We start from the raw sequence: 23,816 nt of genomic DNA, 5'->3' as shown, positions 1-23,816 counted from the left end.
CCTACCTACCTACCTACATATCTAACTATACTCTATCTCTTTATCTATCTCTATATCTATACCTATCTACCTATCCATCCACCCACCCGCCCATCCATCTATATAAATATTAAATATAAATATAAACATATGTTTATACCTGTATTTATAAATCTCTATGTCTGTCTGTCTGTCTATTTCTCCCGCAGCGGCCCCTTTAAAAAGTAGAGCCAAGGCCTCCTTAGGCCCGACTCGGATGCGTCTCCATAGTAACGGCCGCTCGGACTCAACGCGCCTGCTCCGTCCCCCCGTCTCGCGCGCTCAGCCTGCCGGGAGCGGTAGTTTCGAGTCCCTCCACCACCACCCGCGGGAGCCACTCGTGTGTCTTTCGGGAGAACTGGGGCGCTGCCCTTTTTTCCTTTCGCTCGGCGCCAGCGGTTTTTGCGACCGGGCTGCCGTAAAGCGCGTCCCGCCGCCCTCCCTCCCCCCCGATTCCCCAATCCGCGCGGTTTCCTTTCCGGCGAGGCGGGCAGACGAGAAGGAAGGGCCGGAGAGGCCTTGCGTGGAAGCGCGCGAGGAGGGACGACGCGGGAGGACCCCCCGCCCCCACCCGCCCCAGCCCCCTCTCGCTCCGCCCGGCTTCGCGGGGAGCGGCGCCCCGTCGCCCCAGGATGTTCAAGAAGTGAGTGGGCGCGGGGGGAGAGGGCCCCCGGATGGGGGAGGGGGGTGGACTCACCCTTGGGGGGGAGGGGAGGAGGGACTACAACTCCCATCATCCAGGCCCGGGAGGAGACGGGTAGGCCTTAGTGGTGGCGGTGACTTGTTGCTAATAAGGATCTCCTGGGGGATGAGGGGAGAGGTGGGGTGGGGGTGGGGTCCAGAGATGCCAGATCCAGCCGAAAATCTCTGCCTGATGGTGAGAACCGACGTAAATCTCGGGGCGGGAAGGGTCCTTGGAGGTCGTCTAGTCCAGCCCCCCTGCCCCAGAACAGTCCACCCACCCACCTCCCTCCACTACCACTCAATGTCATTCCCAAGTCTAGGATATATACTGAGAATACGGTATCAGTGCAGTCAGAATGGAAGTGGGATGGCAGGGCTGGGAGGGACCTTGGAGGTCTTCTAGTCGAGCCCCCCCCGTCCCATCAACCCCACTAAATTTCTCCCTATCTCTCAGATTCATATTCAATCATGCAGTTGGAAATAGGATCAACAGGGCTGGAAGGGATCTTGGAGGTCCCCTAGTCCAACCCCCTGCCCGCAAACGCTCCCCTCCCTCTACTACCACTAAATTTCACTCTTAACTCTCCAAAACGCTCCCCCTTCCCTCCACCACCACTAAATGTTCATCCCAACTCAGATCCATACTAAAATACAGTATCAGTGCAACCAGGATAGAAATAGGATCCTAGGACTGGAAGGGACCTTGGAGGTCTTCTAGTCCAGCCCCCTTGCCCAAGGTACCTCTACTCTCAAATCAAATTTCACCCTAACTCTCAGATTCGTACTGAGATACAATATCAGCGCAATCAGAATAGAGGTAGGATCGTAGGGCTGGAAGAGACCTTGGAGGTCATCTAGTCCATCCCCCTTGCCCAAGGCAGGAGTCCTTATACCATCCAGGACAAATGGTGGTTCAATGCCTTCTTAAAAACCTCCAGTGTTGGAGCACCCACAATTTCAAGATGTGAGCTGTTTCACCTGATTTATTGTTCTCACTGTCAAGGAAATTAATTCTTCCTTAGTTCCAGGTTGGGTCTCTCTTTGAAAAAAACTTCCACCCGTTGCTTCTTGTCCTGCTTGCAAGATGCTTTGGAGAACAATAAAGGGCTGGGACAGCCATTCCAAGTATTGATATATTAATATATTAAATATTTACATTACCTGACCCCCTGGCTGGTGCAGGCTGGTTGAAGGGGCGGGATGGGAATCCCATATCCATACAGGAAATAAAGTTTTTATCCCTTCCGTTGTCAGAACTGATCATTTCCCCCTCTTCTAGGGAGTTCACATAGTGGTACTAATCATGGCGAGATCCAGCATACCTTATTTTAATATGTTTATATATTTGTAAAAGTGATACGCTACCGATCTTGTGTAGAGGGGACTCTAGGTGATTACAATCAATTAAAAAACAAGATTACAATATTTAAAATGATGCAAATATTATTGTAAACATTAATAATGCACATTAATATTAATAAATACAGTCTTTGAGAAGGAATCCCGAACAGGACCTGAAGTAAAATGTGAGAAAAATAGAAATTCGCCAGATGTTTTTGGGGCTTTTTTTTTTTAATGCTTTCAAATCCATGTTGCTTCCTGATCTGGATTAGTCACTGCAGTTTTGTTGACAAAGAAATATATGCATAACCACCTTGTCAGTGGATGAAGAAGTGGACCAAAGGTTGTGTCTAATATTATTTTATTCGTTGGTCAGATTTGATGAAAAGGAGAATGTATCAAACTGTATCCAGTTGAAAACGTCGGTTATTAAAGGCATTAAAAACCAACTGATAGATCAGTTCCCGGGTATTGAGCCATGGCTAAATCAAATTATGCCAAAGAAAGATCCTGTTAAGATAGTACGATGGTAAGTTCCTCTGCTTCCTCAAATTGCTTTTCTGTATTGTTACTTCTTAGATGTGAGAAATAGATTGCTAGATTGAAATTGTACTGGTCAAAATGAAAAACAGATGCTGGAATATTTACATGATATTTTTTGAATTGGAGGCTACCAGGATATTCGTGTTTAATGGAAACATTAACCTTGGAGGGTTATTTTGTTCCTTATTTTATTTATTAAATTTTTTATTCTGCCCGCTTCCTTTATAAGGCGACTATGGGTAGCTTACAGATTATCCAGTGCCCCATTTGAAATATGTAAAGTTTTCTCTTTTCATGATTATTTCTAAATGGTTATTAGAAACACTTTCTTAAAAAAAATAATGTGTGTTAATTTTGTACATTTCAGTCATGAACATATAGAAATTCTCACAGTAAATGGTGAACTGCTGTTCTTCAGGCAAAGGGAGGGGCCCTTTTATCCCACACTGAGGTTACTACATAAATGTAAGTATTTTGGCGGAAAAAGGGTTATTGGACTGGAGAGAAATCAAAGGATTGGCAACTTTTGAGACATAAGCATACTTGTTTTAAATTTGTTTGCTGAAATTAACAGGCGTTGAGTAGAAAAATAGAACTGGACAGCTTGTGTAATACAGAACGTGCATAATATGTTTGCATGTTCTCTGCAGTATTTTCATTCGTTCTCTCTCTGTAGTTTACTTCTTTCCATTGTGCAATCTGACATTTCCCCTATTTCAACCCGAATTGCCTGATTGTTTATGCTCTTCTCCTTATGACCTTTTTCTGTTATTTTCTGTTCATTCTGTTCTGAATTGGCATGCTTTCTCTTTTCTTTCCTTCCCTCTGTATTTTATTAACCTTTCCCCAGTTTTCCTCCCTCTCAAATGCAATGGTATGTGTGTGTACGTATGTATATATGTATGTATGTACAAAACTTTCTGATTTAGCAGGATTCACCCAGAGACGTCTTGTTTGTGTGCTGCAGGTCTATTCTTCCTGTTTGCTTTTATTTGACTTTTATTCTGTCGCAAGCAGCTCATTCCTTGCATTTGGCACACACACAGGCTATCTATCTCTATCTCATCTATATCTACCTATCTCATCTACGTACCTACCTATCTTAATCTATCTCATCTATCTCTACCCTGTTTCCCTGAAAATACGACCTACCCTGAAAGTAAGTCCTAGTTTGATTTTTACAAGTGTGCCCAATATAAGCCCTAACCCCCATATAAGCTCTAATTAAGATCCCGCCCTCTCCAGAGTTCATGGGTAAAAATTAAGTTAGGGTGGGGATGAGGGTGGATAGGTAAAGCTGCCCTACTACTTCAAACAGTTGTAGCCAGGCCTGGCACACCCTGACGCCTGCCTTGCCGGCCCATTTCTTCTGTAGCCGGCAAGGCTTTCCTGAAGGCCTCTTTAGCTGATAACAAAGTTCCTGATTGATCCAGAGCTTTGTTATTGGCTGCAGAAGCCTTCAGGAAAGCCATGCCGGCTGCAGAAGTAGTTCCTGAAAGCCTCTGACTGCGAAAAGGAGGCCAGAGGTGACGTGCGCAAGTGAGGTTAGTCAGTGGATGACATCCCCCGAAAATAAGACCTGGTGCCTTTTTTGGTGGAAAAAAAATGACAGGGTCTTATTTTCAGGAAAACATGGTAATCGCCTCTATCTATCTATCTATCTATCTATCTATCTATCTATCTATCTACCTACCTACCTACCTACCTACCTACCTACCTACCATCTCTATCATCTACCTACCTATCTATCATATCTATCATATCTATCATATCTATCATCTATCTATCTATCTATCTATCTATCTATCTATCTATCTATCTATCTATCTATCATCCATCTCTCTCTCTCTCTCAAAAGTAGATTAAATATTTCCCTAAACAGAGCACCATTCAGAAGGAAATTTTGTAAATTTGCAGTTTGAAGGCATATGAGAAAAATTGGAGAGAAAAGCATGCTGGGGATATCATTCTTCTCTCCCTCATATCTCTGCAAAGGATTTGCCCGCTGGTCTCAGCTAAATGAACCGTGATGTTGTAATACTCTATTCAACCCCGTCACTGTTTTTTTTTATCTCCCCCATTAACCTTTTCCCCCTCCGTAGATCCCTTCATTCTGCCACATCAACAAGTCGATAAAGGCGCCATTAAATTTGTCCTTAGTGGAGCCAATATCATGTGTCCTGGCCTGACGTCTCCCGGAGCCAAACTTTATCCTGCTGGCGCCGATACGATTGTGGTATCCTTGAGTAGGCCTTGTCTGTGGGTGCCAATTGCTTTCTCAGAATGTGATAGAACGGTGGTTCCCAACCTTTTCTTCACCACAGATCCCCTTAAAATACCTTTTCTGGCCACGGGCGATGACCACGGACCACCAAGACTTAACACCGAGAGCCGTGGTGGCACCGTGGTCGGAAGGCAGGATTGCAGTCTAATTCTGCTGGCTCTCTCTAAGCAGTTTACAGAGTCAGCCTATTGCTGCCAACAATCTGGGGTCCTCAGTTAATGACCTTGGAAGGATGGAAGGCCGAGTGAACCTTGAGCTGGTCAGGATCCAAGGAATCAAACTGCTGGCAGCATGAGCAGAGTTAGCCTGCATCCTGTACCGATTCTAATCGTTCCGCCACCACGGCTCTTATAAAACACAAGTGTGGTTTGCTTAGACTGCTTGTGATCCGGAGCATGGCACAAAGGCAACACAGTCAGATAATCAGTAGGAGTCCCTGCGTGCCCTAGGATGAAGTGGGGGTGAACCTGGGTGTTCCTCTGAACTCCTTCTCCCTTGTTCTATCTCTCCCCTGCTCTGCCCAGCCAGATTGTGCCCTTCCCCAGTTTCTTCCACAGCCAACGGAACAGACTCCGATGGGCATGACAGCAATTTTTTTAATTTTTAAGACAGCGTGACGACCCAGGGCGTGGCACAAAGCCACACAGTCAAATAAGCAAGAAGAGTCCCTTTATTATCTCCAACTTTGCTCCCAATGTCTAGCTTACCTTTGGCTGGAGAAAAACTTTCCCAGGAACAGTCTTTAAGTGGAGGAAATTCAGTCCGAAAACAAAGTACATACAAACTAACTAAAAATCCAAACAAACCATGCTGCAGTAATTAACTTGACAGGGCAGGAGAAGGAATTGCAGACTTGAAAGCACAGCAAAACACACACAGTTGGGAAGACGCTAGGAACACAAATAAGCCTTGACAATACCAGATAATTCATCATTTGCTCCCAACAGTTTGCTGTGCGCAACTTCCCTTTTTTAAACACTGTGTTTCCAGCTGCAACTAATGAATGAAATCAGGGCCCTTTCCTCCCCCGTAAGCCACACAACTCTTGTTGCTCCCTTCTCCGTTCCCCCCTGCATGCCCTAGGATGTAGAGGGGGTGGGCCTGGGTCTTCCTCTGAACTCCCTCTCCCTTGTTCTACCTCTCCCCTGCTCTGCCCAGCCAGACTTTGCCCTTCCCCAGTTTCTTCCACAGCCAATGGAGCCACACTCCCACTCCCTGTGAGCTGCTCGACCGCCTCCTCCAAATCAGATTCCGACAAGGACATGACAGACTGCTTCTTCAGTAGTTTTACTTACTGCTGTTATGATGATTTTAAATGACTACAAAAAAGGTTATTTTCCTTAGCAGACTTTTAACAGGCAATAATGGCGGAAGGAAAGCAACACGCACTATGCATTGGGGTCATGAAGATGGCGGCAGACGATATGTGAGTCTTTATGTTTCAAAAGGAAAACTGTACCGTTCTTTAACTTGGCTCTCCTAGATCCAACTAGCGGTTACACATTGCAAGACGTCTAAACTGTCTTCCAGTTTTTGTAGATGGCATGTTTTCTAAACAGTTCAAATAGATAACAAGGGTTTATCTGTCGAAGTTGGCCAGCAGTCAAAAAATGTTTGTTTGCTATAAGGAATTGCCTTACCAAATGTATTTTGATTCCAACTTCCTTCTTAAGAACGTAAGGAAACAGCTGTTTTCTTTCAACTCATTTTATTCTCCTAATTGGTCTATGGAGATTCTTGGTTATCCAGATCATGGTTGTCCCATAGGTGCTTTTTTCCCCCCCAAGAGGCAACTGGACTTTCGGGTTTTTCTTTGAAGAGGTTCAGCTTCTTCACCTTCTCTCAGAAGCTGCTTCTGTTCTCAGAGCTGAAGAAGCTCCTTGGATGAGAAGTGAAACCTCTTCAAAGAAAAAAAACCCAGAAAGTCCAGTTGCATCATGGAAAAAAAGCACCTTTGGGACATCCACCCAGTCATTTTCTAAATTTGGTGAGAGGAACGTGAAGACTTGAAGCCTTTTGATCCTTTCTCCTGCCTTTGTGAGCTTTTGAAAGTGCAAGAGATAAGATGTGACTGGAGGCCATTATTAAACCTTTTCTCTTCCTCTCTTTCAGTATTTGCATATATTTTTAAAAAGGCCGAAAACAAGCCCAGGATTTTTCTAACTTCAAGAGTTAATGTACTGGGAAAAAAAAAAAAAGGGGGCAAAAAGGCTTCTCCGTTCAGCTTTCAGCTGCTTGGTTATAAATACAGGTAGCTTAGGGCGACAATCGAGCCCCCAAATTTACATTGTTAAGTGAGGAAGGTGAGACGATTCTTAAGTCTCTTTTGCCCCATTGTCCAAACTGTTCTTGCCATGTTCGTTAAGTGAATCACAGCGGTCATTAAGTTAGTAACACGATCGTTAAGCCGAATCAGATTTCTCCCTTGACTTTGCTTGTCCGAAAGTCGCAAAAGGGGATCACATAACCCCCCGGAAACACTGCGACCATCATAAATATGAGTCAGTTGTCCAGCATCCAAATGTAAATCACCTTTTTCCCAGGGCTCTTGTGACTTCGAACGTCCACAAAACGAACTTTTAAGTCCAGGACTAGCTTGTTAGGGCAGTGATGGCGAACCTTTTTTATTGTGGTGTGCTGAAAGCGTGCTTGTGCTGGCACCCACAATGCAAGGCGCCCCACCCCACCCCCACCTGCGCATGCACGCACAACACCCTCACCCCGCCTCCTTACCAGCTCTGCATGCATGCATGCGCCTCTCAGCTGATTTTTGGCCCGCTTGAGGCCATTTTCGCCTCCCAGAGGCTCGAAGGAAGCCTCGGCAGCCTCGGCAGGTCGAAAAACAGGCCCGTTTTGGCACTTCCAGAAGGCACGTTTTCAGCCTCTGGAGCCTGAGGGAAGCAGTTTTCACCCTCCCAGAGACTCGAGGGAAGTCTCTGCAGCCTCGGGAGGCTGAAAAATGGGCCCGTTTCAATACTTCGCGTATTTCCAGAAGGCCTGTTTTTTTGGCCTCTGGAGGCAGTTTTAACCTGCCCAGAGGCTCAAGAGAGGCTGAAAACGGGCCCGTTTTGGCACTGGGTATTTCCGGAAGGCCCATTTTTTGGCCTGAGGCTTTTTTCGAGCCTCCGGGAGGGCGAAAACTGCCTCAAACGGTCCAAAAATCAGCTGGGAGGCGCGCACGTGCACAGTGCAGGTAAATTTGGCTAAGGCTCGTCGTGTGCCCACACAAATGGCTCTGCGTGCCACCTATGGCATGCGTGCCATAGGTTCGCCATCAGGGTGTTAGGGGGTAGCGTCTGCTCATTTGCATTTCATCCAGAGCTGGGAAGACTAAACTTTCCTTCTCCACCTCTCCTCCCCCAGAGAGAAAGTCAACAAAGGGATCGGCATTGAAAATATTCACTATTTAAATGACGGCCTTTGGCATATGAAGACGTACAAGTGAAAAACCAGCGGGAAGTATGCGGCTTGCTCCTGGCCAGCGTGGACTACTCCGTAATTCTGTTTTTAAATGTGCACCTGAATGTACAAATTTATATTGTTCTGTGGCTAATGCTCAATAAATCAAGTGAATGCTGAAGGTCCCGTTAAGCTTTTAAAAATTAAAATGCGTTGCTTTAAGCGATTGTGAAGCCGAGAAGGAAAAGCCAAAAGAGATTTTAGGATTAAAAAAAGGTTCTCTCTTCCCTTTCTTCCGGTGCGATGGCCATCGGGGTGCCATGCTGTGCTAAAAGAAGACGCAGGATGCCCCCCCGTTGCAAAAATAGATTTAATTTACAGTAGATTCATCTTGATTTTAAATATTTACATACCCGCTACGCAATTTGTCGACGAAAAGAAATCTTCGGAAGTGTTCTTTTTTTATTTTTCCCCTCCTCCCCTCCAGGTGACATTCACAGGTGTATAAAAAGGGCTTGTCGGTTTTAAAAAACGGGGAAACCTTCTCCCTCCCCTTTTGCAAAGATTACAAAACCAGATGCCAAGGCTAATAAAGTTCAGATTTGGAACTTGCCCTCAATACATGCTGCTTGCTGATGGACACTACACCTGATGGCGTGTGTGGCGGGGGCCGCCTTTCCCCGCGGCCCTCGTCAGTCGTTATCGGAGTCTGGCGGAGGGAGGAAAGTTAAGGCATCGTTGAAAGTGTGGCCGTACGCTCGGAGCCTGTAGACCCCGTACATCATGACATGCATGTGGTTCGGCGACAGGCCACTGAACGTGATGGCCATATCCGAGCAGCAGCCTTCCACCACCTCCTGCGGGCTGTTCGCCATGGCTTCCTTGATGAGGGCGCCCACCGACTTGGTGTTGAAAATGTCCTTCTTCCCCGCATCTTCGGCGTTTTCGGCATGGACCCCGCCGTACTTCAAGCACAAGGCCAGCTGTTTATCTTCGGAAAGCTTCCAAATCATGCCTCCGTGTTCCGGGCACTTATCCGGGTCTTGGAAAATCCGGTAGAGCCGCCGCAAGGATTCCACGCTTAGGACGATCCCGCCAGCTCCGTTCACGTACTGCAGGTCGCCCGAGGATTCGGTCCGGCCCGTGTAGAACGGCTGGCTGGCGTCTTGCTTCAGCAGGAAGTACTTGAGGTTTTCTACGATGGCGAACGTGGTAGGGTAGGTGAGGAAGTACCAGTTGTAGCCGTCGCGGTAATTCTCGTAGGTGTATTTGTAGGCCTGGCGCATCATTGTCCACATGTCGTCCGTGTTCAGCACGATGGAGTCGAAGACTTTGACGTTCTCGGAGCTGTAGAACTCGGCTTTGTCGCAGTGTTTGCTCCAGGTTTCCTTCACAGCGGCCCAGTGTCCCAGATCCTTTGGTTTGACCAGGATTATGCAGTAGACCCGGAGGCTCTGGGTCAGCTCCAAGCGCTTCTCTTTGGAGAGGTTGAGGATGTCCTCTTTCTTGGGAGCTTGGAGGTGTCGGTGGTCGTGAGATTTCGTAGTAGTGTGGCCCGTTCTAATGTGTCCCAGAAGGGTCACCAGGACGCAGCAAATCCCTCCAAGCAACATGCCCTTTACGAAGGAGCCGCTTTCGGGAAACATGATTTCTATATATTATACGGAGCAGGGAAAAAAAATACAGGGTTATTGAGTGAAGATTCAACAGGTTGCTCATCTGAGGGCATGCCAAAGATGCTTTTTCCAAGAGGCCACTGGTCTTTCTTGGAAGACGTTTCGCTTCTCATCTAAGAAGCTTCTTCAGCTCTGACTGGATGCTGGGGAATGGAAGGGTTAATACGCCTTGCAGACAGCTTAGTCATTTGCATTCTTTTAAAAGTCGTTGAGGCCACCCCATACTCATTTGCACTACTTGGGTGACACAGATAAACCTCCAGGTGGCCTCAAAGACTCTCCAAAAAGATGCAAATGACCGGCTGTCTGCAAGGCGTATCAATCCTTCCATTCCCCAGTCAGAGCTGAAGAAGCTTCTCGGATGAGAAGCAAAACGTCTTCAAAGAAAAAAAAACAACCACCAGAAAATCCAGTTGCCTCTTGGAAAAAAAAAGCACCTTTGGGACAACCAGGACGTGGATGACTGAGAATCTGAAAACTACAAGTAGTCCTCAACTTAGGACCACAATGAGCTCAATTTTTTTATTGCCAAGCGAGTTAATTTTCTTCCATTTTATGATCTTGCTGCAGTTGTTAAAGTCAATCACTGTGTCAGTTAAGTTACTAACACCGTTGTTTGAGTGGATCTGGCTTTCCCGGTCACAAATGGTGATCACATGATCCCTGGGACACTGCAACCATCATAAATACGAGTGGAGATGCTGCCAGACTCGTAAGCGTGAAGAAGAATCGTAAGTCACTTTTTTCAATGCTGTTTTGACTTCCAACAGTCCCTAAACAAACCATTGTAAATCAAAGACTAACCTGTATAATTTCTGAAGACAAGCAGTGGTGTGGGTTTACACAGCACACTAAACTACAGTTTTGTAAACCCAGGCCTAAAAGTATAACTGAACGATTACTAAACAAACTCTTGTTGAGGACTACCTGTATAAATTTCTGAACACCACAAGCAGTGGTCTGGCTAAAGCTACACGTTTGTAAACCCAGGCCTAAAATTTTGAATTCATTTATAAATCATGGTTCAGAGAACACCATCAGGTAAGCGGACTCTGTAAATACAGCCAAAGTAGATTTATTACAGTATATGGCAGAGACAGCAAGGGAAGGATTTGCATCATTCCAAGGCAAAACTGAACAAGGTAAATATTGATTAGACTGAAATGCACCAGATGTGTAAAACACACTATGACTCTACTCGCAGAACAAACTTGGCCCAAAGCAAACGTGTATGTATATGTTCAAGCACATTATGTGAACTAGAATGGGGGGAATTCGGGAGAAAAAAAATGTCATTTTCAATGCAGAACTCTGGTGGAGAAAAAAAATGATTTTAAAGGCAGCTTAAAGAAGGCCAAAAATTCTTTAAACACACTTTTGATCCCCGATCTCTAATACACCCACTAGAAATATGAAATAATTTCTGTTTGTAGTAAGCCAAACTTGTTAATATAGCCTAAAATCAGCAAATGGTGGTTGGCTTTAAACAAGCAGCTCCTTTGCAAATAAATAATGGTTTCAGAGTGGTTTATTTGACCAAAGTCCTGAAAACTAGGCTTGTTTCAGCCACCAATCAGCCAGAAGGGAATTTTAAACTGCTATTAACCAAATAAGCTACTATTTGTCAATGCAGGCACGTTCAAGAAGTGTGAACTTCAACTCCCAGAATCCCCTAGCTGGCAATGCTGGATGGAGAATTCTGGGAATTGAAGTTGACACATCTTAAAGGTTGCTAAAGTTGAAAAACAGGGTGTTCCTTTTCTTTTTCCCCCCTGCATTCTTAGCAGGGAAAGAGGCCGGAAAGAGCTTCACTTTGTAAAAACAGGCTCTGATTCAAAGGCCTGGAAAATTTTAAAAACTGGGAAATTTGAGTTTTTTGGTTTGAAGCTACACTCCCATCATCTCTCTAATTTAGGAATACAGGCAGTCCTCGTTTTATGACCACAATTGAGCTCCACATTTCTGTTTAAGAGAGACATTTCAATGTGTTTCACCCCATTTTATGGCCTGTCCCGTTAAGTGAACCCCTTTGGTCATTAAGTTCAGCAACTCGGTTGTTAAGTGAATCTGGCTTCCTCACTGACTTTGCTTGCCAGAAGGTTGCAAAAGGGGATCATGTAACCCTTGGACTCTGCGACCGTCGTAAGTATGAACTGGTGGCCCAGCGTTTGTTGATCATGCAACCACGGGGAGGCTGTAAAGCGTGGAAAAATGCCCCCCCGCCATCCCTTGGAACGGCCACTAAGTGGAACGGTTGCAAGTCGAGGACCGACCCATCACAGTTTTCCAAACCAAGATTATTGGTGATTTCTTTTAACGAACCAAATTCAATCAATTACTAATTTTAAATAATTTTAAATAAATGACTTCCGAAGCTGCCCAAGGTGATGCAGGCTGAGCAAAGAAATATTCTTTTTTTGGGGGGGAGGTGGGGGTATCCACTCCTAGCTTTTCCTCCCAAAAAATCTCCCCCAAAAAGGCTTTTGACCCTGTAGATGGGGAAGCGAAGTAGAGCCTCCAGGTGCCCAGGCAATCTATCTGAACCCCACAGATGGCAGTGGGGAGGGGGGGAAAGCTCAGGGGAGACGGGGCTGCAGAGACCAGCAGAGCTGGGGAGGGGTCGAGGCAAAGAGATACAGCAGCCCCCTACCCCATCCCACCCCTCCCACCTCCCCTAATCCGGAGTGGGACCCCCCGCCACCAACTCACCTCCCTGCCAGCAAGAGAAATCCGGATCTACTTCCGCTCCCTCTCCTTGCTCTCTATGGCGGAACCGCCCTCTCCTTTTGGACACGCCTCCTCCCGGAAGGCGGGGCAGGGGAGAGACAGAAGTGGGTAAGCGTCACTTAGGCCACGCCTCCTTCTCGCGGGCGGGGCAAGGGGAGAGAGAGAGAGCGAGAGCGTAACCGTCACTCTTGGCCACGCCTCCAGCTCGGGGATGAGGCAGGGGAGAGACAGAAGCGTAAGCGTCACTTTGGCCACGCCTACCGCTGGCGGGCGGGGCAGAAGAGGCAGAAACGTCGCATCTCTTCTGGCCACGCCTCCTCCTCTTCCCTGTGGGCGGGGTAGGGAGAGGATGAAGCTTCTAAGGATCAAAGAGAAAAATCAAGGGAGCTTGCAGCTAACACTTCCGGCACTCACTCGACCGCAGCAGGACCTATCTCTCTGTCTCCCCTTCCTAAAGGGGTTCTATGAGGTGGTTTACGGTTGGAAGAAAAATGCTGGCTCAGGCAGCTTGGCAGGTCGGCGGGGATTTGAACTCGGGGCCTCCGCCCTTTGTTGTTCCAGATATTCCTAAACGCAACGTCGAGAAGGAGTCATTTCCCCTGCACTTGCATCGGTGCCAGTCCATTGATCATCGGAAGTGTATGTACAATTATTTAGATTTGGTTCCCCTTAGGAATAATATTCTCTCTCTCTCTCTCTCTCTCTCTCTCTCTCTCACACACACACACACACACACACACGAAATTTCACTTTAATGAATAATAATAATGTTATTATTCTATTCTGAATTCTATTCTATTCTGTTTCTATTCCATTCCATATTCTGTTCTATACTTTCCTGATTTCTATTCTGTTCTATACTTTCCTGATTTCTATTCTATTCTATTCTATTCTATTCTATTCTATTCTATTCTATTCTATTCTATTCTATTCTATTCTATCCTATCCCATCCCATCCCATCCCATCCCATCCCATTTCTATTCTATTCTATTCTATTCTATTCTATTCTATTCTATTCTATTCTCTGTGTTTCTTTTTCTCTCTTTCTTTTTCTCTCTGACTTAAGCTTGTGCCCTTAAAAAAACTTCAACAAGGGATTCCCCCCATAGAGTGGAATAACCTTCCCCTAAATAGAAATTTTATTTGGGGATCTCCGGGGGGATCTCTGAGCATGGACAGAAGTCTTTCCAACCAAATTTAAATTTGCATTAGGTTGGGCATTTCTGAGCAGGTCTAAAGTGCCCACCAAGCAGGAGAATAGCAGACCTGATGGTGCAGTTGAAGTTCCAGCTCTCCCCCACTCTTTTCAATTGCTCATAGCAAGACTTTTCTGCCACTCCTTCCTTCCCAGCTGGCCATTGGAAAAAAGATTTTATATATACATTTTGGCCAGAATAGGTTTTATACAGGTAGTCTTCATCATACGACTGTTCATGGAGCCTGCTTATTGCGGTCATAAGCCAGGATGGTGGTTAAAAACGGTTTCTTTCCAAAGTTTCCAAGAAAAAAAAAATCTTGCCTGGTTTGGTATCTTCTAAGGATGGTTGATCCACATCTGCAGCTGTGTGGGATGGATGATGGAAGTCGTAATCTGGCACAGCTGGAGATTTGAAGAAGGTGGTACTGAGTTTTTACAGAAGAGAAAGAAGAATGGATGAAAGAAGAAATGACAGGTTGCCATCTTGTGGCCAGAAAGAAAGAAATGGGAGATTACGGCTTGCTTATGTATTTATTTATTTTGGTGTTGCATCTGTTCTTACAAAAAATGGTGGTTTCTCCTCCTCCTCCTCTCCTCCTTTTCCTTCTCTTCCCCCTCCTCCTCTCCTCCTCTTCCTTCTCTCCCTCCTCTCCCCCTCCTCTCCTTCTCTTCCTCCTCCTCCTCCTCTCCTCCTTTTCCTTCTCTTCCCCTCCTCCTCTCCTCCTCTTCCTTCTCTCCTCCCTCCCCCTCCTCTCCTTCTCTTCCTCCTCCTCCTCCCCCTCCTTTTCCTTCCCCCTCCTCCTCTCCTCTTCCCTTCTCTCCTCCTCCCCCTCCTTTCCTTCTCTTCCTCCTCCTCTTCTCCTCCTTCTTTTCCTTCCTTCTTTTCCTTCTCTTCCCCCCCTCCTCCCCCTTCTAACCAATGGCCATCATATGGTTATTGCAACAAATGTCATAAACCTTCCTTTTAAGTTTACAGTCTAGGAAGGGCTAAGGACTAAACAGTGTTTTAAAAACAAAACAAAACAAAAGGTAAATATACAGCAGAAGAAAAATGCAAAATGCAACGAAACCAGCTGTACCTCCCCTGGGGTTCCCCCCCCAGACTAACCCCAAACACAGGCCTTCCTTACCGCCTTTGGACCGTATGAGGAGGGCAGGTGGGTGGGTGAGTGAGCCAAGCGAGATTTTTTTTCCCCCCTGCAAAAAGAGCTTTAGGAACGGTGGTGTTCTGTGGTGTGTCTGAATTCACCTCTGCTTCAGGGCAGCAAATGGCTTTTTTTGCTTGGGCTCCCATCCTCAGTTGTAAAGAAGAGAAAACGACACACCTGTGCACACTCCTGCTTCTTTGCATGCGAGGGGGGGGGCTGCTGGCTATTTTGCAATGCACTTGAGCAGGGATGGAGGGGGGGCATCCGGCTGCACCCCGTTTCCCCACGAAATGCCCCCAAATGGACTGCCAAGAACTGCCAGTATCGGGAGGTGATCCGATCCTGCTGGCACCAGGGCCAGCTCCAAAAGGGTGGCATTATCCATTTCCCCCTCCGCGCTCTGCCTCACCACATCCCCATATTTCAAGTTCCACTTCAGCAGCTGTTGAGTGTGGAACCAGGACACTGGGAAGAAGGGGTGGGGGTTTCGATGAATTGCAACTTACTGCTTCAGCAAATTGTTTTTCCTGCTGGTGCTCAAAGCAGCGTTTGTGCCCTTGACAGGATGATAAATTCCGCAACAGATTCTCTGTGTCAGTCCAATAGATTCTCTCTCTCTCTCTTTCTCTCTCTTGGGGTGAAAAACCATCACGGAGGAACTTTTGCAAATCCTACCCTGGCTGACTCAGAACTGACTCTATTTTTTAACCTGTTTTTGTTTTCTTCCAAACAAAGTTACAAACACAAAATGCAGAATATACATACATACATACGTGTGTGTGTGTGTGTGTGTGTGTGTGTGTGTGTGTGAGAGAGAGAGAGAGAGAGAGAGAGAGAGAAATTAACCAGTGGGCAACTTGCTTCCAGAAGTTGTAAATGCTCCAACTCTGGAAGTTTTTAAGAAGAGATTGGATAACCTTTTGTCTGAAATGGTATAGAGTTTCCTGCCTAAGCAGGGGGTTGGACTAGAAGACCTCCAAGGTCCCTTCCAACTCTCCTATCCTATCCTACCCTATCCTCCATATTCCTATCCTATTCTATTCTATTCTATTCTATTCTATTCTATTCTATTCTATTCTCCTATTCTTCATTCCTTATTCTATTCTATTCTATTCTATTCTATTCTATTCTATTCTATTCTATTCCCAAAAGTCTTCTTTTGCCCTAGGGCTCTTTTTCTAGTTTTTGTTTCCCCCTATTCTCTGTTTTAACAATATAATCTTGTAAATTTAATTTCAAACAATTAAACCTTTTATCACTATTGTTGTATGCACATGGAGAGCTTATGCACCGGAAACAAATTCCTTGTGAGTCTAATCAGACTTGGCCAATAAAAGAATTCTGTTCTATTCAGTGGTGGGATTCAATTTTTTTTTTTTTTACTACCAGTTCTGTAGGCATGGCTTGGTGGGTTTGGCAGGGGAAGGATACTGTAAAATCTCCAGTCAAAGGTGGTATTTGCTGGTTCTCTGAACTACTCAAAATTTCCGCTACCGGTTCTCCAGAACGGGTCAAAACCTGCTGAATACCATCTCTGGTCCTATTTTATTTTAACAATTGCAAACTGCTGATGGTGGCTGGGAATTGGGCAGCATATCAATTTAATAAATATTATATTCTTTGGTTGAAGGTTATGGAAGCCTCACTCCCTTTGCTGGAGTCTTCTCTGCAATTCCTGTGGGGTGTGTGTGTGAGAATGCTCTGCCCCCCAAACCTCCCATCTTCCATGGAGAGAGTATGATGACCCAGGGTGAGATACAAAACAAACACAGTCACAGAAAACAGGTGAAGCCCCTTTTATTCCTTCACTTTGCTTCCAAGCTCCGATTATCCTTGATGGAAGACAAAAAAATCCCACACAAACAGTTACAAGAAGAAGGAAAAAACCCAACACAAATTAGGCAAGATAAGGGCTGGAGGAGGTCCACAGATAACAGAACACACACTGGGAAGGACGCCAAACTCAGAGAGGAACCATAAACTAGAGATATTTCCACGCTTTGTTTCCAGCGTTCGCCCATACACATGTCTGTCCTCTTATTCAGTTGTCACAGCTGCAGCCCATGAAGAGGATCAAGGCCCTCTCCTCCCAAGTAGACCACGTCTCTCCCTTATCCTCTCCTCCCTGCGTGCCCTAGGATGGAGAGGGGATGGGCCTGGGTCCTCCTCTGACTGCCCAGCCGGCCTCTGCCCTTCCCCAGCCTCCTCCACAACCTCCGGAGCCACACCTCCACTCCCTGTCGGTTGTTCCTTCTCTCCCTCAGAGTCAGTCTCCACCAGGGGCATGACAGAGAGCCTGTTAATCTGCAGCTGAACAGGCATTGCTGTGCCCACGTACAAGACAATAAACGGGCAAGGTGACAGCGCTGTCGTTCACATCTGTCAAGTGTCATAGCCTCTTCCAGTAGCTTGTTTATGGTAGAGATTTGACTACTAAACATCTTTTATTCATGCCAGGGGAAAAAATAAAGTAAACTAATACATTCCTCTTTTGGAAACAAAAAAGTTTTCTGAGACAGCAGGAAAATGTTCAGGGATGCTTACTTCTGCCCTGATCTGGAACAGTGGAAATCTTTGGCGAGAATTAAACCTTTTTAATTTAGCAGATTGCAGCTATATTTCTCCAGGTGTGGACCACACACTTCAGGTGAAATTGAGGGTTCCCAGAGGTCTCAATAGGCCAGGGCCCCCTAAACTTGGCAACTTTAAGACTTGTGGACTTCAACTCCCAGAATTCCCCAGCTATGTTGGCTGGGGAATTCTGGGAGTTAAAATCCACAAGTCTTAAAGTTGCCAAGTTTGGAGACCTCTGCAATAGGCACAGGAGGTGTTCTGACCCACGCCCTTTTCCAACAAATCAAACACAATTCAAAAGGAACAGAAACCTTCTAATGCTTTTGCAAAATAATTAGCTGTGATAAGCACAAGCCTTGCCAAACTGTGCGAGACTTGCCAAAAGATAACAGACAAGATATAATTCGCAATACAAGAATCTTCAAAGGCAAACTCAGGATACTGGAATGTCCACGAGGCTGGAGTTTCAAAACGTCTTTGCCTTCTGCAAAGAAGGTTAGATTCACAGCTGGCTTTTATCTTCTTGAAGGAGGGGCCATTACCTTGCAGCCTTACTCTCGAGTCGCCCATGCTGTTGTAGCTGCTCTTTTCTGCGAACAGCCCTGCGCGCACGTGCACTTGGCAAAGGCTCCTCGGGAACCTCCTCATCGCTGCTGCCAGCCCCCACAACCTCTGAAGGCAGCAGTCCACTCCCTAATGGTCCTGGCCCCTCGTCTGAGTCCTCACTCTCCTCAGCCATCCGCACCTGCTGCTGGCTAACCACAACAAGGGGACATGGAAACTTGGAAAAGAGGACACAGTCACTAACAGTATCGCAGAGTTGGAAGGGACCTTGGAGGTCTTCTAGTCCAACCCTTTGCACAAATGGGAAACCCTATACCATTTTAGACCAGTGATGGAGCACCCACAACTTCTGAAGGCAAGTTGTTCCACCGGTTGATTGTTCTGTCAGGAAATTCCTCCTTAGTACTAGATTGCTTCTCTCCTTGGTAAGTTCTCATCCATCGTTCCTGCCTTCAGGAGCTTTGAAATATAAGTTGACTCTCCTTCTTCACTGCTGAACTTCCTTGGCATCTGTGAGGGGAAAAAAGACAGCAAAAAGCTGCAAAAAAAGAAATATATTTAGGCCTAGATGGAAATGAAATTACCAAATTGTTGTTTTGAATGAAACAGAAGGGAAGAATGCAGAATTGGTATGGGTTTACTCCCCTGGTTTAATTTTAATTGTATTGCCATGAAATGAAACTATATGTTTACCCCATATTATTCTACAAGAGTAAGTCTACACAGGATATGGTTTACTTGGGGGTCACAATGGTATGACTGATAACCGCTACACACACACACACACACACACACACACACACATGTCCAGGTCGAGGCTTAATTCGAACACAATACCTGTAGCTGAGGGTTGAATTGTGGAGTCCTGGGAAAAGAATTTTTGACAGCAACTTAGAAAAAACAAACCAACCCAGCTCTGCCTTTCCCTTTTCTTTGAAAACCATTTTGTTACTTAACAGGCCTTTGATGGCAAAAGATAAATCACTGAAATATAAAGCAGGCCTTCGCAAGAGCTGGAGGGTTGATGGGAATCCCATTCAGGAAAATAATAAAAAAAGGAAGTAAAAGAAGAAGCTTAGATTGTTTTCTAGCTAGTCGCCTTTTTCTACAGGTGAAACTCGAAAAATTAGAATATCGTGCAAAAGTTCATTTATTTCAGTAATGCAACTGAAAAGGTGAAACTAATATATGAGATAGACTCATTACATGCAAAGCAAGATAGTTCAAGCCGTGATTTGTCATAATTGAGATGATTATGGCTTACAGCTCATGAAAACCCCAAATCCACAATCTCAGAAAATTAGAATACTGTGAAAAGGTTCAATATTCTAGGCTCAAAGTGTCCCACTCTAATCAGCCAATTAAGCCATAACACCTGCAAAGGGTTCCTGAGCCTTAAAATGGTGTCTTAGTCAGGTTCAGTAGGAATCACAATCATGGGAAAGACTGCTGACCTGACAGTTGTGCAGAAAACCATCACCGACACCCTCCATAAGGAGGGAAAGCCTCAAAAGGTAATTGCAAAAGAAGTTGGATGTTCCCAAAGTGCTGCATCAAAGCACATTAATAGAAAGTTATGTGGAAGGGAAAAGTGTGGAAGAAAAAGGTGCACAAGCAGCAGGGATGACCGCAGCCTGGAGAGAATTGTCAGGAAAAGGCCATTTGAAAGTGTTGGGGACTTTCACAAGAGTGGACTGAGGCTGGAGTCAGTGCATCAAGAGCCACCACATACAGACAGATCCTGGACATGGGCTTGAAATGTCGTATTCCTCTTGTCAAGCCGCTCCTGAACAACAAAAAACGTCAGAAGCATCTTACCTGGGCTAAAGAAAAACAGAACTGGTCTGTTGCTCAGTGGTCCAAAGTCCTCTTTTCTGATGAGAGCAACTTTTGCATCTCGTTTGGCAACCAAGGACCCAGAGTCTGGAGGAAGAATGGAGAGGCACACACTGCAAGATGCTTGAAGTCCAGTGTGAAGTTTCCATAGTCTGTGTTGATTTGGGGAGCCATGTCATCTGCTGGTGTTGGTCCACTGTGCTTCATTAAGTCCAGGGTCAACGCAGCTGTCTACCAGGAGATTTTGGAGCACTTCATGCTTCCTTCTGCAGATGAGCTTTATGGGGATGCTGACTTCATTTTCCAGCAGGACTTGGCACCTGCCCACACTGCCAAAAGCACCAAAACCTGGTTCAATGACCGTGGGATACTGTGCTTGATTGGCCAGCAAACTTGTCTAACCTGAACCCCAGAGAGAATCTATGGGGCATTGCCAAGAGAAAGATAAGAGACACGAGACTGAACAATGCAGAAGAGCTGCAGGCTGCTATTGAAGCATCCTGGTCTTCCATAACACCTCAGCAGTGCCACAGGCTGATAGCTTCCATGCCACGCTGCATTGAGGCAGTAACTGCTACAAAAGGGCCCCAAATCAAGTACTGAGTACATATGCATGCTTATACTTTTCAGAGGTCCGATACTGTTCTATGTACAATCCTTATTTTATTGATTGCATGTAATATTTTAATTTTCTGAGATTGTGGATTTGGGGTTTTCATGAGCTGTAAGCCATCATCATCACAATTATGACACATCACAGCTTGAATTATCTTGCTTTGCATGTAATGAGTCTATCTCATATATTAGTTTCACCTTTTAAGTTGCATTACTGAAATAAATGAACGATATTCTAATGTTTCGAGTTTCACCTGTAGCTAGAAGAAGAAAATGCACAGGAAGCAATTGGCCCTTTTTTGGTTTTTGGGGAAATTCAGATCAATAGATTCTCCTCCTCCTCCTCCTCCTCCTCCTCCTCCTTGTCTCCTCCTCCTCCTCCTTTCCTTTTCCTTCTCCTTCCTTTCTCCTCCTCCTCCTCTTCCTCCTCCTTTTCTCCCCCTCCTTTTCTTCTTGTTTTCCTCCTCCTCCTTTTTCTTCTCTTCTTTTTCTCCTCCTCCCCTTTTCCTCTTCCTTCTTTTCTTCTTGTCTCCCACTCCTCTTTTCTTTTTCTTCTCCTCCTTCTTTTCTTCTCCTCCTCCTCCTCCTTTCTCCTTCTTTTCTCCTCCTTCTCCTTTTCTTCTTGTTTTCTCCTCCTTTTCTCCTCCTTCTCCTTCTCTTCTTTTTTTCTCCTCCTCCACTCCCTTCTTTTTTCTCTTCTACTCCCTTCTTTTTTTCTTGTTTCCCCCTCCTCTTTTCTTTTCCTTCTCCTCCTCCTTTTCTTCTTTTCCTCCTCCTCCTCCTCCTCCTCCTCCTCCTCCTCCTCCTCCTCCTCCTCCTCCTCCTCCTCCTCCTCCTCCTCCTTTTCTTCTTGTTTTCTCCTCCTCCTCCTCCTCCTTTTCTTCTCCTTCTCCTTTCCTCCTCCCCCCGCTGCAGGCTACATCAAACAACTTCCTATTCCAAACACGGCCTGTGTTTGAGATGAATGAATAGATCAATATTTCCAGTCAGGGCCAAAAAAACCCAAATGAGTTCAAATAATTGTAGGAGTTATTTCACCCTTCGGATTTTCCCTGGCTCATTTCTTGCGGCTGTCAATGATTTTCGGCGGTATGGTATCAAACAAAGAAAGCGGAAAGGAAGACGTTGACAAAGAACATTTGAATGAACGGCGGCCTGCCTGCCTGCCTGCCTCTTGGAGTTTGGCTGGAAAAATTACAGTTCAGCGAATGGAAAATAATAAAATGGGTCAAGCAAAATGAATTTAAGATGTGGTGGAGCCCTCTGGAACCAAGAGTGAAATAACGTCCAGCCAAATATGCCTGATGATTTGATTAGGTAGTGCAGTTTTGATTGACAAAGAAGATATGGCCCTGGTAGACCAGATGAAGAGATAAAAGTCCTTGATTTACGACCACAAAATATAAAGACTTGGGTTTCTCGCCACCCAACGTCTTTTGCCATTACTGCTTGAACGTCTTCTGAAGGTTTATGCAAATTGTACCAGGGCAAAGAACAGCCGGGGTTGTATTTTTTTGAGCTTCATCCCTGATGGAATTGGTTAAAACGGAGAACCGCTGCAGCGTGAAGTTCAGAGTTAAAGACATCGGCAAAGTGCAGCTGATTTGCACCGGCCTCAATTAATCCGTCATCATTGATTTAAAACCAGAGTGTGCCATTTTCAAAGTCACCCCGGAACAGCCACAAAAAACCAGAATTTCAACACCAGCTTGTGTGCCTAGTTAGCTGCAATGGTCAAATGGAAATACTAGTTCTCAGGATGATTGCATTTCCATGCTCGTTAAAAAAAAAATTCACATATTAATTCGACCGCTTTGGCAAGGTTTGACCTTTTTGGGAGATGTGTTTGTTTTGTATCCCATTCTGGGTCATCACTGGGGTGGAAGGAACCTTGGAGGTCTTCTAGACCAGGGTCCCCAACCACCGGTCCGTGGACGTACCGGTCAGCGGACGAGTCCTACCGGGCCGCTGGTTGCTGGCGCCGCCATCTTTTTGATGAAAAAGTGCTTCCGGTGAGCTTTTCCGGGTAGAAAGCCATTTCTACCGGAAAAGCTCACAGCCTAGCCGCCATCTTTTTGATGAAAAAGTGCTTCCGGTGAGGTCACGGGCACTTTTTCATCAAAGATGCGGCGCCAGCTGTGCGTGCCGGGCAGCAGCGCCCAGCTGATGCCGATACGGGCGCGGCATAAAGGTTGGGGATCACTGTTCTAGACCAACCCCTTGTTCGTGGCTTCCATATCTGGAAGTTCATGAGGACTCTCCTCTAAAACCCTTTTAGCTGGAAAAATGAAGACATACTGTGAGATGAAGAGATAGTTAGGAAGAGACTAGATTATGCAGAAATGGATAGATTGACATTGAAAATGAAACAGAAAGAAGATGTAGAATATTATCCAACATGAAATCTATTTTACCAACTGTTGGGAAAAAAAGGGGTGGAGATTTAGAATGTAAATATGCATTGTTAACCACATTATATACCCAGACCACACGATGTTTATTAAGCACTAAAAATGTATTTAACAGAAAATCAATAAAAAATAAAAACAAAACCCTTTTATCTCATCCTTTTCCTGCTTGCTCCTTGGTCCTGCTTTCTTGCTCACTTATCCTTCCTACCCCAAAAATCAGTGAAAAAGATTTATTCACCTTGTCCATCTCTTCCTGGGTTAAATGAAGCCGCAGAGTACGCTTGTTGCTCGGGCGGTAAAAAAATTCAAAACCCACCCTTGCCAGCCATACTGAGGTCCTGGGCATCCATTCATCACTGTCAAAAGCGGCATAGTGGGGGGGAAAAAAAGAAGAAGAGAGAATAAAATTGAAAATGAACCCATCCATCTCCCAATATGCTTTTAATCTCCTGCCCAATTCAGGAAAAATCTATCAAAACATGGTTACCGATTTGCGCCTTCACAGACTTTGGTTTAGGGAAGGAATTTTTTTACATGAACCCAGCAAACCTGGGCAGGTTTGTACATATGTAGTCCTTGGTATACAACATGTGATGACCCAAAGGGGCGTGGCACAAAGGCAACACAGTCCCTTTATTAGCTCCAACTTTGCCCCCAATGTCCTGGTTACCTTCTGGGCTGGAGAAAAACTGTCCCAGGAAGAGCCTTTGGCTGCAGAAAATTAAGTCCAAAACATGGTCAACAAAAACTGTAACTATAAGTCCAATCAAGGCATGATGAGGTAATTAGTCTGACAG

General features: G+C 45.4%; 2 protein-coding genes across 2 annotated transcripts; one reads left to right on the top strand and one right to left on the bottom strand.

Moving 5' to 3' along the window:
* The first annotated feature begins 292 nt into the window (after window positions 1–292).
* Window positions 293–8,450, top strand: MCTS1 (MCTS1 re-initiation and release factor). Its single transcript, XM_026674784.2, has 6 exons — window positions 293–661; window positions 2,420–2,572; window positions 2,954–3,051; window positions 4,689–4,822; window positions 6,229–6,296; window positions 8,234–8,450. Exons 1-6 carry the CDS (start codon window positions 651–653, stop codon window positions 8,313–8,315), a joined length of 546 nt encoding a protein of 181 aa, XP_026530569.1. The 5' UTR covers window positions 293–650; the 3' UTR covers window positions 8,316–8,450.
* A 175-nt stretch (window positions 8,451–8,625) lies between these two features.
* Window positions 8,626–12,752, bottom strand: C1GALT1C1 (C1GALT1 specific chaperone 1). Its single transcript, XM_026674782.2, has 2 exons — window positions 12,655–12,752; window positions 8,626–9,920 (listed from the first exon to the last, which is right to left on the bottom strand). Exon 2 carries the CDS (start codon window positions 9,913–9,915, stop codon window positions 8,962–8,964), a length of 954 nt encoding a protein of 317 aa, XP_026530567.2. The 5' UTR covers window positions 9,916–9,920; window positions 12,655–12,752; the 3' UTR covers window positions 8,626–8,961.
* Window positions 12,753–23,816: the final 11,064 nt, after the last annotated feature.

This window comes from Notechis scutatus, chromosome 10 (genome assembly GCF_049901735.1).
Source record: "Notechis scutatus isolate UNSWTSFEM ecotype Mainland chromosome 10, rNotScu1.2, whole genome shotgun sequence".
NCBI classification, from domain to species: Eukaryota; Metazoa; Chordata; class Lepidosauria; order Squamata; family Elapidae; genus Notechis; species Notechis scutatus.
Note: the sequence above shows the minus strand (reverse complement) of the source record. Positions and strands in the feature narration are given on the sequence as shown.